At 41.8% G+C, this 12,738-nt stretch overlaps 2 protein-coding genes across 2 annotated transcripts; both read right to left on the bottom strand.

The window, feature by feature from the left end:
* Positions 1 to 461: 461 nt before the first annotated feature.
* On the bottom strand, positions 462 to 2,482 carry LOC149956325 (uncharacterized; the record flags this gene model as incomplete). Its single annotated transcript, XM_090166855.1, has 1 exon — positions 462 to 2,482. A coding segment is annotated over one exon (1,467 nt), but the record flags the coding sequence as incomplete, so codon positions are not given.
* On the bottom strand, positions 2,406 to 4,282 carry LOC149956324 (uncharacterized; the record flags this gene model as incomplete). Its single annotated transcript, XM_090166854.1, has 1 exon — positions 2,406 to 4,282. A coding segment is annotated over one exon (1,797 nt), but the record flags the coding sequence as incomplete, so codon positions are not given.
* Between the last annotated feature and the right edge of the window lie 8,456 nt (positions 4,283 to 12,738).

The following is a 12,738-nucleotide window of genomic DNA, read 5'->3' as shown; positions in this document are numbered from 1 at the left end:
TCAAATCTACTCTATAAAGTTTGGATTCTTCAAAATTGTATGCAATTTTGGACATTTGATCGTATAGGATATGCCACCGAGAAGGTGTCAAAGACCAAAGAAATTTTAAGTTCAAAACTAAAATCGTAAAAATAAAATTGAAAAAATATAACTAACATTTTAGAAATACAATGAAATGCATTTTTAAAAAGTAAAGCAATTGAAAATGTTTAAAATGTTTCAGCTTTTAATTATGTTTTCGCATATTAAAATAAATTATGGAGAATAAATGATCGATTAATGAATGATAATGAGTATTTTTTAAATAAAACTAAAGCGGGCAATGATTAACTTCTTATTTTAAAACATTTTCTAAAATTAAGTATGATGAAGATAATTCGAAGTAAACGTTTCCATTACATTTGTAAAGTTGTTTATTCCTTGACTTGAGAATAGTTTGTGGAACCCATAACCCCCTAGTAATAAGAAAAATGTATCTATACACACTTTGAGAGAATGACTACCTGAAAACGATTGCTCAAAATACTCTTCATGCTCAAAGCTTAAAAGGCCACGCTTTGTGGAGGCTAACGTGGGGCCACGGATCGTCTCGAACGAGTCATTCTCCCTATGTTGAAATAAATACATTCTTGGTAATAGTACCTAGAAAATATACATTCGTGACAAAAAACATTTAAAATTCGTGTTCGTTGTAGTTACATAGACCGGCTGTATAAGCTATTTACATTAAATACAATGGATTTACATTGATGTATGAAATACCGCAAGATAATCTTCTTTCTATATTTAAAAACTTGCAGCTTCGCTATTCATCATTCTCTCGTGAGTTTGATTTGAAACCACGTAAAGTTTTGCTGTCGTTCAGATATTCAAACGACACCTTCGATTGTACGGACACTCGGGCGTACATTTCTTGAAACGGAATGGCGACGCTCCTGTTTCAGTTAATTAGCGTATTCATATTAATTGCTGTCATTGAAAGCCAATTAAGTGGCAATGCTAATGTGGGCCACGGTCAAGTCTCCGGAAGTGGTGGACTTGGAAGTCGTTCCGGAGGTAACTTAGGTGGTAATCTTGGTGGATCAGGTGGTGGCGCTTCCGGAGGTGGAAAACTGGGACTTGGTGGATCGGGAGGCGGCGCTTCAGGTGGTGGAGGACTTGGACTTGGCGGATCAGGAGGGGGTGCTTCTGGAGGTGGAAGACTTGGACTTGGTGGGTCCGGAGGTGGTGGTAAACTTGGACTTGGTGGATCTGGAGGTGGTGGAAAACTTGGATTTGGAGGCGGTGGTTCCGGTGGTGGAGGACTTGGACTTGGCGGATCAGGAGGCGGCGGTGGAAAACTGGGACTTGGTGGATCAGGAGGGGGTGCTTCTGGAGGTGGAAGACTTGGACTTGGTGGATCCGGAGGAGGTGCTTCTGGAGGTGGAGGTCTTGGACTTGGTGGGTCCGGAGGTGGTGGAAAACTTGGACTTGGAGGTGGCGGTTCCGGTGGTGGAGGACTTGGACTTGGTGGATCAAGAGGAGGTGCTTCTGGAGGTGGTGGACTTGGACTTGGCGGATCCGGAGGAGGTGCTTCTGGAGGTGGAGGGCTTGGACTTGGTGGGTCCGGTGGTGGTGGAAAACTTGGACTTGGAGGTGGCGGTTCCGGTGGTGGAGGACTTGGACTTGGTGGATCAGGAGGAGGTGCTTCTGGAGGTGGAAGACTTGGACTTGGCGGATCCGGAGGAGGTGCTTCTGGAGGTGGAGGGCTTGGACTTGGTGGGTCCGGAGGTGGTGGAAAACTTGGACTTGGAGGTGGCGGTTCCGGTGGTGGAGGACTTGGACTTGGTGGATCAGGAGGAGGTGCTTCTGGAGGTGGTGGACTTGGACTTGGCGGTTCAGGAGGCAGCGGTGGAAAACTGGGACTTGGTGGATCAGGAGGGGGTGCTTCCGGAGGTGGAAGACTAGGACTTGGTGGATTGGGAGGCAGTGGTGGTAAACTTGGTTTTGGAGGAACAGGAGGAAGTGCTTCGGGGGGAGGAGGACTTGGACTTGGCGGATCCGGAGGAGGTGCTTCTGGAGGTGGAGGGCTAGGACTTGGTGGGTCCGGAGCTGGTGGAAAACTTGGACTTGGAGGTGGCGGTTCCGGTGGTGGAGGACTCGGACTTGGTGGGTCCGGAGCTGGTGGAAAACTTGGACTTGGAGGTGGCGGTTCCGGTGGTGGAGGACTCGGACTTGGCGGATCAGGAGGAGGTGCTTCTGGAGGTGGTGGACTTGGACTTGGCGGTTCAGGAGGTGGTGGCAAACTTGGACTTGGAGGAACAGGAGGTGGGCATTCTGGGGGCGGCCATTCCGAAGGTGGAGGCGGTTTGAAAGATTTAGCTGCGAAATTTGGATTAGGAGGCTCTGGAGGTGGACATTCTGAAGGTGGCGGTGGAGGTGGTTTGAAAGAATTGGCTGGGAAATTTGGTCTTGGAGGCTCAGGTGGGGGACATTCTGGTGGTGGTCATTCTGAAGGAGGTGGTTTGAAAGAATTAGCTGGGAAATTTGGACTTGGTGGATCCGGAGGAGGTTCTTCTGGAGGTGGAGGGCTTGGACTTGGTGGATCAGGAGGCAGCGGTGGAAAACTTGGACTTGGCGGATTGGGAGGCAGTGGTGGTAAACTTGGATTTGGAGGAACAGGAGGGGGTGCTTCTGGAGGAGGTGGACTTGGACTTGGCGGATCCGGAGGAGGTTCTTCTGGAGGTGGTGGACTTGGACTTGGTGGTTCAGGAGGTGGTGGCAAACTTGGATTTGGGGGAACAGGAGGTGGACATTCTGGGGGCGGCCATTCCGAAGGTGGAGGTGGTTTGAAAGATTTAGCTGCGAAATTTGGATTAGGAGGCTCTGGAGGTGGACATTCTGAGGGCGGTGGTGGAGGTGGTTTGAAAGAATTAGCTGGGAAATTCGGTCTTGGAGGCTCAGGTGGGGGACATTCTGAAGGAGGTGGCGGAGGTGGTTTGAAAGAATTAGCTGGAAAATTTGGACTTGGCGGATCCGGAGGAGGTGCTTCTGGAGGTGGAGGGCTTGGACTTGGTGGATCAGGAGGCAGCGGTGGAAAACTTGGACTTGGCGGATTGGGAGGCAGTGGTGGTAAACTTGGATTTGGAGGAACAGGAGGGGGTGCTTCTGGAGGAGGTGGACTTGGACTTGGCGGATCCGGCGGAGGTTCTTCTGGAGGTGGTGGACTTGGACTTGGTGGTTCAGGAGGTGGTGGCAAACTTGGATTTGGGGGAACAGGAGGTGGACATTCTGTGGGCGGCCATTCCGAAGGTGGAGGTGGTTTGAAAGATTTAGCTGCGAAATTTGGATTAGGAGGCTCTGGAGGTGGACATTCTGAGGGCGGTGGTGGAGGTGGTTTGAAAGAATTAGCTGGGAAATTCGGTCTTGGAGGCTCAGGTGGGGGACATTCTGAAGGAGGTGGCGGAGGTGGTTTGAAAGAATTGGCTGGAAAATTTGGACTTGGCGGTTCCGGAGGAGGTGCTTCTGGAGGTGGAGGGCTTGGACTTGGTGGATCAGGAGGCAGCGGTGGAAAACTGGGACTTGGTGGATCAGGAGGGGGTACTTCCGGAGGAGGAGGAGGACTTGGACTTGGCGGATCAGGAGGAGGTGCTTCTGGAGGTGGTGGACTTGGACTTGGCGGTTCAGGAGGTGGTGGAAAACTTGGACTTGGAGGAACAGGAGGTGGACATTCTGTGGGCGGCCATTCTGAAGGTGGAGGCGGTTTGAAAGATTTAGCTGCGAAATTTGGATTAGGAGGCTCTGGAGGTGGACATTCTGAGGGTGGCGGTGGAGGTGGTTTGAAAGAATTAGCTGGGAAACTGGGTCTGGGGGTTGCAGGTGGGGGACATTCTGAGGGTGGCCATACTGAAGGTGGTGGTGGAGGGGGTTTGAAAGAATTAGCTGGGAAATTTGGTCTTGGAGGCTCAGGTGGTGGACTCTCTGGGGGTGGACATTCTGAAAGTGGAGGCGGGTTGAAAGAATTAGCTGGGAAATTTGGACTAGGAGGCTCAGGAGGGGGACATTCTGGGGGCGGAGGACTTAATCTTGGTGGATCGGGAGGTAGCCCTTCCGGAGGTGGAAGCTCAGAAGGTGGTGGAATGAATGTAAATCTTGGCCTCGGTGGCTCAGAAGGTGGCTCTATTGGAGGCGGAAGCTCTAGAGGCGGCGGAGGATTGAGTGGAAGCAGCGGGGGAAGTATTGGTGGTAAAACCACTATTAGGGGCGGTGGTAGCAGGGCTGGCGGGCATGTGGAAAATGGTAGAGTAAAAATGTTAGGAGCAAGTGGTGGCGGACGCTCTGGAGGAACTATAAGTAAAGCAAATAGCGGCGGTAGAGTTTCAGTTAGTGGGGTTGGTAGAGGAAGTAATAGCGTTAAAAATGTCGGACGTTTTGGAGGAAATGGTGGAAATGGCAGAGAGATGACGACAGGAGCAAGATCCGGGGGCGGCGGTGGTAGAGTTAAAGTTGGAAAAAATCGCCAAGTGAGTAATCTTCAAGGAAATAGAGGCACAGCTGTTGTTCGAAAACGAAAAGGTGGCGGATTTCTTAAGAATCTTCAAGGAAAATTGAATTCTGCAAAATCATCTGCTAGTCTTGGCTCTGGGGGAAGTAGAAAAGTTACTCTCTTGCAAAGTAATAAAATTAAGTTTGGCTGTTTGTCATTTATTTTATTTAAATTTTTACTAGGTGCTGGAAACCAAAGAGTGTCATATGTTCCAGCAGGAGGTTCACAAATGGTTCAAGGAGGATCGCAACTTTCTTCTGGTAGAGTACGATATGTTCCAGCTGGAGGCGTGGGAATGGTACAAGGAGGATCGCAACTTTCTTCTGGTGGAGTACGATATGTTCCAGCAGGTGGCGCGAGAATGGTACAAGGAGGATCGCAAATAGCCTCTGGTGGAGTTCGATATGTTCCATCCGGTGGCGCGAGAATGGTACAAGGAGGATCGCAAATAGCCTCTGGTGGGGTTCGATATGTTCCATCAGGTGGTGACGTTGGTTTGAGAACCAGGCAAAGTGGCCAGATTGGTGGTGGCGCGATGAGAGGCGTACAAGGTGGTCAGCTGGGTGGCGGTGGTCTAAGAGTTAATCAAGGTGGTAGTGTAAGAGCCATTCCATCAGGTGGGGCGATTCGGCAAATTGGAGGAGGTGGAGGACTGGCGAGCAATTTGCAAGGTGGGAGAACAGTCACTCGACAGGTTGTTCAAAGAACTGTAGGATAATAACAGGTACAGCTTGTTATTTTATCTCATAAATATGTAATTCTGTTTATTAACAAAACCCATTTTCTCCATTTAATATTTGATATTATAATATTATAAAATTTATAGGTTACCTGTCTGCTATTTTTAAATCTCAAACGAAACTTATTGATTTTTAAATTTCAATTAAAAATGCTTAACTTCCGATTTCATAATGATTTAAAGCTTTTTTTGTGAACAAAATATTTTAAAATATGAATCTGTGTGTTTTTAAATACTTATGTAATTCTAAACGCTTACGTAAACAATATATGTCATTTCTAAATAAATTCCGAAGTTGAATAAGTAATTCTTCAAAACGGATTTTAACTTAAGTTTTTCTTAGTTTTTCTATCTATATCGGAAACAGAACTAAGCATGCTTGACGTGTATTGCTTGTTATTGAATCAGCTTAACCATTTCATCTAGCAACGCAAGGAAGCCTTCAAGTCGGGTGACAGAGTGGTTAGCACTTTCGCCTCGCAGCATGATCCCAGCTTTGGGCACTGGGTGAAACACTCTCTGCACACTGGTTAAAGAACTCCACTTTCCATTAAAGCCTTAAAAGGTAAACGGTAATAGCTAGTGTAGGGAGCCGTTGGCTCGCGTGGCATGAAGGGCTTGCAACTACCCTCCTACGCATCGTGACCCGGCCTCCTGAATTAATGGCTTTAAAAGTCACTTGATGACTAGGTCTAAGGTGGTGCCTTGGTATTAGTCTAGATGAGTATTACCATGAAATGGTGTACGACGTGGGCTGTTACTGGACGAAATATACTATAGCCAGCGAAGATATCATATCAACTTGAAGCTCACTTAAAACACTTGGTGAGTGAAAACCTCTTATGCAAATAGCGCCTATTCACTTAATTTCTTAAGCAAGGTTGACTGGCCGGAGGCAACGTGTTCCTGTTCGACAATTTCTACGATTTAATTTTGGGAAAACAATGAGATTCGATCTCTCAACCTTTGATTATTTTTGCTCTTCAAAAAATATTAGTAAATGTCAATGGTCGCTTAATACAAGCTGTAATGAATAAGATTCTAGGAGTGCGAACTACTCTTTATTTATTCTCTGAGTGAGCTGGTGTTCACTTTTCAAAAAGAATAAAAACACAGTATGATGTGGTGTGACTGAAAAAAATGTGTTAAAGCTGCTTTTCACTTGGAAAAAAACGCCACAACTAAATCTTAATTAGGCCCAAGTAAAACCAGCCAATAGTCTAAACGGATTATTTTGCGTTGACGCTTGGCCGTAATTTATTTATATAAGCCTTAAAGCCTCACAAAAATAATTTATAAACATTTAAACGAATATCAGGAAGTAATTCCACTTCCTTATATCAATAGTCTTACGCATACCTTCCTGCTTCCCTAAACACGTGATTTGGTCCTTTAGAGTCAGCATAACCCTAGCTAGGAATTCAAGCTTGCATCATTTCTCAATGGGGGTAGAAAACCCTCCTGCAATATATCAGATATCTACCAACGATATTTATATACGATCAGCATTATTCTTCATTCTAGACTCTCCCGCTACGAGTGAGTATTGACGAAAGCTTTACCGACCCTGCTAGAGTTAAACTCCCTTTAATTTATATTATTCGAGTGAAATGAAAAAGTTTTAAGAATCTCGCAATAACTTTCATACGTAACTAAACTAGTTCTCGAATAAAAGAATTTTAAATGTTTTCATTGATTAGAAAGATCATTTAAAAACGTAATTTTTAGCGAAATTGAGAAAAAGAAACGTTAAGCAGACGCCCAACGATTTACGTGAAAATAGAAAAACGCTAGTTTCGCCGATCAAAAAAAAGTAAAAAAACAGGTGAGAAAAATCTAGTGCTCAAAAACAATCGGAAAGAAAGGTGTGAAATTTCCACGCTCAAAAAGAGCGATAAGAGAGGAAGGAACATTTTAGAGCGGGTGCTGACCGATTTTTTAACAAATGTGCTTATCACTGATGTTTATTCGAAATGAAACATTTCGGTTTATCCGACCATTCTGAACGCCCTTTTGCCTTACGTTATATCTAAAAACTCTCGTACGAACTGGCCACCAATTTAACTAATTTGAAAATGTCCCGGTATGAGAAGCTTGGAACAGTTTCTCGGAGATGTAGAATTTTTTAATGAAATTATATTTCAAATTTACGTATCTTTATAAATTTCGCTAAAAGGCGCTTCAATAAAACATCTTCAAGTTAAAGTTTAGTTGGTGCTTGTTAAAATAATGGAAACTTTTCGCCTGGTTGCATACGGTACTGGTGAAAAGTTTCCAGTATTTCTACCAGCACTATATAAACACTGGCTCTCGGAAACATTACTTCTTTGCGATTTCTTAGGAGATGTTAAATTGCCGAACTATCGAAAGAAAATTTAGAATGAAATTGGGTTTCGCAATAAAGCTTTAAACGAAATATTTCTGAATTGAATGTATCTGAATATAATTAAGGTTTTCCGCGTAATGAAACCTTGACATAGAAACTAAATTAAGGCTGAAAAGACCCATTATATAAAGAAAAAGGAGATATAACAGGCGGCCTTAAGTTAAATCTAAGCGGTAAATCAAATGGAAAGTAATTTCCTTAACTGCCGCTGCGACGGTAGCATAAAATTTAGTTTGGGTGGAATATTATTATATTAATTTATCCTTGTACCTCAAAAGCTCCCCCGCCCTTCTCAATAATTTTCTGTAAGCAAAACATTCCCCAAAAAAAGTTCCACCACCTGAGTTTCGCCACTGCTCGAGGTGGCACGAGTAAATTTTTAAAGTGAACCTCAAATTTGTGGCGGCCTCTATAAGCCTTTAAAGCCCATTTGCCTTTCATTAAATTATGCAATTACCGTAAAAGTTGATTTTTCCGGGACTAGTGTCGTAGTCCTGTGACCACCAATACTCCAATGGGTAGTTGTCTTACTTCCACCACAGGTGTCACGTTGGCGTGGCCTTTATACATATTTCGTTGGTTGACTAATATAAATTTTAAGAAAACCCAATGCGGTGCGTATTTTCTAATTCCAGGTAATCTATAGCATTCCACAACCTACCCTTACCGGCGCTACTGGCTATGGTCTTGGCTACTGCATTGACCATGCAACCGGTTAACGGTTCTAAGGAGAATGGTAACCGTTTACAGAATGAACAACTATGAAATGATCAACGGTCATGTTACAATTTAAGATTGAACTAGAAAATTATAAAATAACGTATACATCTGATAATTAAAGATAGTCTGTGAACCTTGTTCGTTTTCTAATAACTGGATTTAATTAGAATTATATATTTTTTAAACAAATGAGAGGTAAATAGTTAACAGTAACTTAGGGATATCTATTTGTAGATTATATTTTACTAAAAGTTTATTTCAATGTAAAAAAATTAAATACCAGACCTCTCACTCTATTCCTATAAAGTGTTTATTTTACGGATTCAAGGATTTTACTTGTACAACTTGCTTTTGCGAAATAATTGACAGAAATGTAGTCAATAAATTTTTGGCCATTTGCTTTGGTATATTATTCCAATCTGGGGTGGCTTCAACATCTGGGAAATGTTCGGTAATGAATGCTACCGCGCTCTGTTTAAGCACATCAACATTGTATGTTTCAGCTAGTTGTATAATACTGGCTGCATTTTCGATTGAGATAACACTGCAAAGCATATGAGTGCATATATCTTTGAGGATGGGAACTTGAAAGTAATCAGCAACCACAAATAAGTCCTTGCAAGTGTTTCTTATGGCTGGTGGTGTATTTTTCGTGTATACGTAATGCAGTAGGTCGTGGATGGTGTCGGCATCAAATTGATCTGTTAAATCGACCACTTTATTCACGGACTCCAACATATCGGTCTCGAACATGGCCTGAAACACCTTGGAAGAAGAAGCTAAGACTACTTTATGACATGGAAAGTCCTTCTCGCCCGTTCTTATTACAACATCGGTCAAAATAGTATTATCCAACATCACCTTGAGCGAATCCATCGGCCATTCGTTATTCAACACTGGCAATTCCCTTTCAGAAGTAGAACAAAGGAATGATTCTAATGAGCCGACAGTTAAAGCAATTTCCAAAACGTCGGTCAACAAGAAATTCGGATGTTGTTGTCTTACGGTCTTTATGTCAATAACGTGCTTCAGCGTGATAAAGTCACTCATTTCTCCGAGGAAGCTAAATAAGCAGACATCTCTATTTATTATCTCAATTCTTAAATATTTGTTGCTTGTAATTTGACTGGCGCCGCTGTCTCTGGGATGCACACCTTTGGCATAAAAGTCCAGAAGATGTTCGTATATGGTAGCGGTTGTATTTGGGGCTCTTATATTTTGACCATAGTGCCAGCTCGGATGAACACCACCGCTAAAGCTCTTTTGAAAGTGGCATTCCCACTTGAATCGTTCATATGCGATGTAGAACTGCATGGCATTTCTGTTAATAACCGACGAGAAAGAGGAAATTTTAATATTTTTACGCGAACCGTTTTCCAAGAAATAACTCTGCATTTTCTAATACCGTTTTATTATTCAACTTTTCGTGTCACGACAAAAGATTAAAGTAAAATCATAAGTGTATCGAAAAGCATTGCGTTATCTTATCCGTAGAAAATGTCTACAAGGATGCAACTCAGACGCCGACTTTCTGATAAAGAACTACATGGATACCGTCTGTTAAGGCTATTTCCAACAAGGGGAACTTTTGCAACATCGAGATAAAGTTTAATATTTATCTTTTTAGTTCTCAATTTCCCTGGTAGATTAAACTTTATCGATACCGGAGTATTAACCCAACTATGGAGGTCATTAGGCTGAAAACTGGCAAAATGATCCAATAATAGAGTACATTTTCGAAAACAAATTTTAAATTATTTACTTAGCAAAACATAGTTCCGTGCTTAGTCGTATATCTTGGAAGATAAGCTAAAAAAAATAAATACTTTAAGGAAACATACACATGCAAAACATATAGTCTACTGTTACAGTCGTGGTTAAAACATTTTCACTAATAGGCCCAAAAACCAATCTTAAATTGGATATCTTAAAAATGGCCGGTAACACATGGTAAACCAACGAATGCAAACAAAAGCTGAATCCATTCCGTATCAATTCCAGCATTTCTCTGAGCACAGTAAATATATTAAGCCATATTAGCTTTAAATGCATTTGCAATATTACATGTGTAGGTAAAAATGTCCTATCTAAATATATTGTATTTTATAAATTCGAAATCTTAAACAAGATAAAGCAATTTCCATAACCATTTAAAACCAGATCTTGGCATTTAATACGTTCCATTAATTTTTAACAAACGCTATTTTGAATTTACTAAATTGACCGTGTTGGGGTTGTACATGTAAGTGCACTGGAGAACGGTTTATCAAATCACACGATATTGTTTAAATACAACAATGCAGCAGAGCTGAAGCTTTTATCTTTTGTTAACAATAAATTTACTTAAAGTTTAAACAGATGAATTAATTTCATTTAATTTACTTTCATTCTTTACAAAATATAGATGTTAGTTTTTTCGTACGCAAAGACCATTTCTGCATTCTTCAAGCATAACCTGAAATTTTGAGTATGAATTTAAAAATTATACTTTGAATGGGACTTCGAAACTACAGGTGGTAGCCTTTAAAGGTTTCAGTAAAAATACCCTAGGCGAAATATATACCCATACGCGGGCTATTGAAACAAAATATCCAACCGGAAGCCAAATGGGTAACATTATAAAAAATGATGCTACCCGCGGGCTATTGAAACAACAAGTGCGAAACCGTTTGTCATAAAGTTTTTAATGCTCACATAGAATAAGAAAAAGCCCGTTAAAAATTGCCTACTCCACCCGTCAATAAAATGGCCTACCCGAATCCAATTGGTAAATCCACTAAAATAGTCAGGTCGCTTGGTGAAAAATCGTGCGTTGTGTGATAAAAGCATGACATTTTGTATACTTACATTTTTTGATATGCTAAATCGATTTCCGACGGAAGGCAATAGGTATCTGCCACGTGAAAGCCGTAAATGCGATTTAAACCCGTGATAAATTGCAAAATTCCTAAGGGAACGATCCCCCCAAAACGCCAGTGTCCAGCCGCCTCCTTCAATGGGGAAAGAGACGGGTTTGTTTGCGGGGGCATCCCTACATGAACCTTTCTGCAATTCTTACTTATTCTATTAATATCACGCTAAATTATCTTAAAGCGCCCAAAAAGATACTATTTAAAATAAGAAAATGTATGCTGGTAATTATTTTAATTAAATACACTTAAAAGTACGATATATAAATAAAGAAAGCCGATTCAACTCCCCAGTTTCACTTTTGGCAGTTAATTTTATCTCTCGAACTGGAAATATTGGCATGGGACCGAGTAGTTCACGAGGGTAATTTTTTATTATATATAGACTCGTTAAAGAACTTACAATGGGTCTTCCACGCACTAGATAACCATAATTACGCGCGATACGTAGCTATTCACTTGCGCGACATGATGTCGCTTAAGTATAGACATCCGAGTATTTTTGAAGAATTTATGAAGGGTTAGTTCACGGTAAATAAAAGTGAACGGGCGTTCTCGAGAATGTCAATAGACGAAGCCCATGAGCAAAACAATGCGTCTATTAAAGGAAACGGCGGTGCAGTAGGCCTCACGGAGAATGCATCGGCCCTTCTTAGATGGATGGTTGCCGGACCAGAAACGGGGAGAATTGTTAACGAGTTCCTTACCCTAACTGATAAAGGGAAAAAAAGTAACGAGACTAGACATCTCGAAGATACTTTTAGTACGCAAACTGATTTTTTGAAGAAGACGAAGTCGCTGATATCCGTCTTCAATGATATGGGCAACCCATTCTCCGACACGAGTTTTGAATAGTTCTTTTTATAAACTAACGTGGCCTTCTTGTTGAAATGATGCTCTTACGTCACAGTCTCTTACTTTCACAAGCCTACTAGCGCGCGCTACAGTCGCGAGGAATATAGGTTTTTTTAGCGCGCGTGAAAATCGCTCGTGCACAAAATATACTAATAAAGCTGAGTCTTGTGACGTAAGAGCAACATTTTAACAAGTTGGGCAAGACTACTTTTTATTTTATAAAATCAACTATTGGTCATTTTAGAGAGTCGGAACATCGTTAGCTAAGAGGTTGCCGTCTCACTCAAAAACATCAAAACAGCGGGAGATGAACAATGCAAAGCCTTCTTTAAACATCGCTTGTAGAACGAACAGTTTTGATTAGCGAAAAATTTACTAAACACAAATATCCTATGTTTGGCAGGCCACCAATAAAGATCAAAAGCAAAGCTGAACTCCAGATTTCTGCAGTGAAACACGACAGAGATCTTTTTTCAAAACTTTATATTGCTTGTCAAGTTCGAGCGAGTAATTTAGAACAATTCTTTTGCCATGAAAACCAAAATTATCCACCGTCATTGTCAGATAATGGAGCTATAAGACAAGGGACAAAACCCGATTTAAC

Source organism: Leiobunum rupestre, chromosome 2 (assembly GCF_980474605.1).
Source record: "Leiobunum rupestre chromosome 2, qqLeiRupe1.1.hap1, whole genome shotgun sequence".
Lineage (NCBI taxonomy): Eukaryota > Metazoa > Arthropoda > Arachnida > Opiliones > Sclerosomatidae > Leiobunum > Leiobunum rupestre.
Note: the sequence above shows the minus strand (reverse complement) of the source record. Positions and strands in the feature narration are given on the sequence as shown.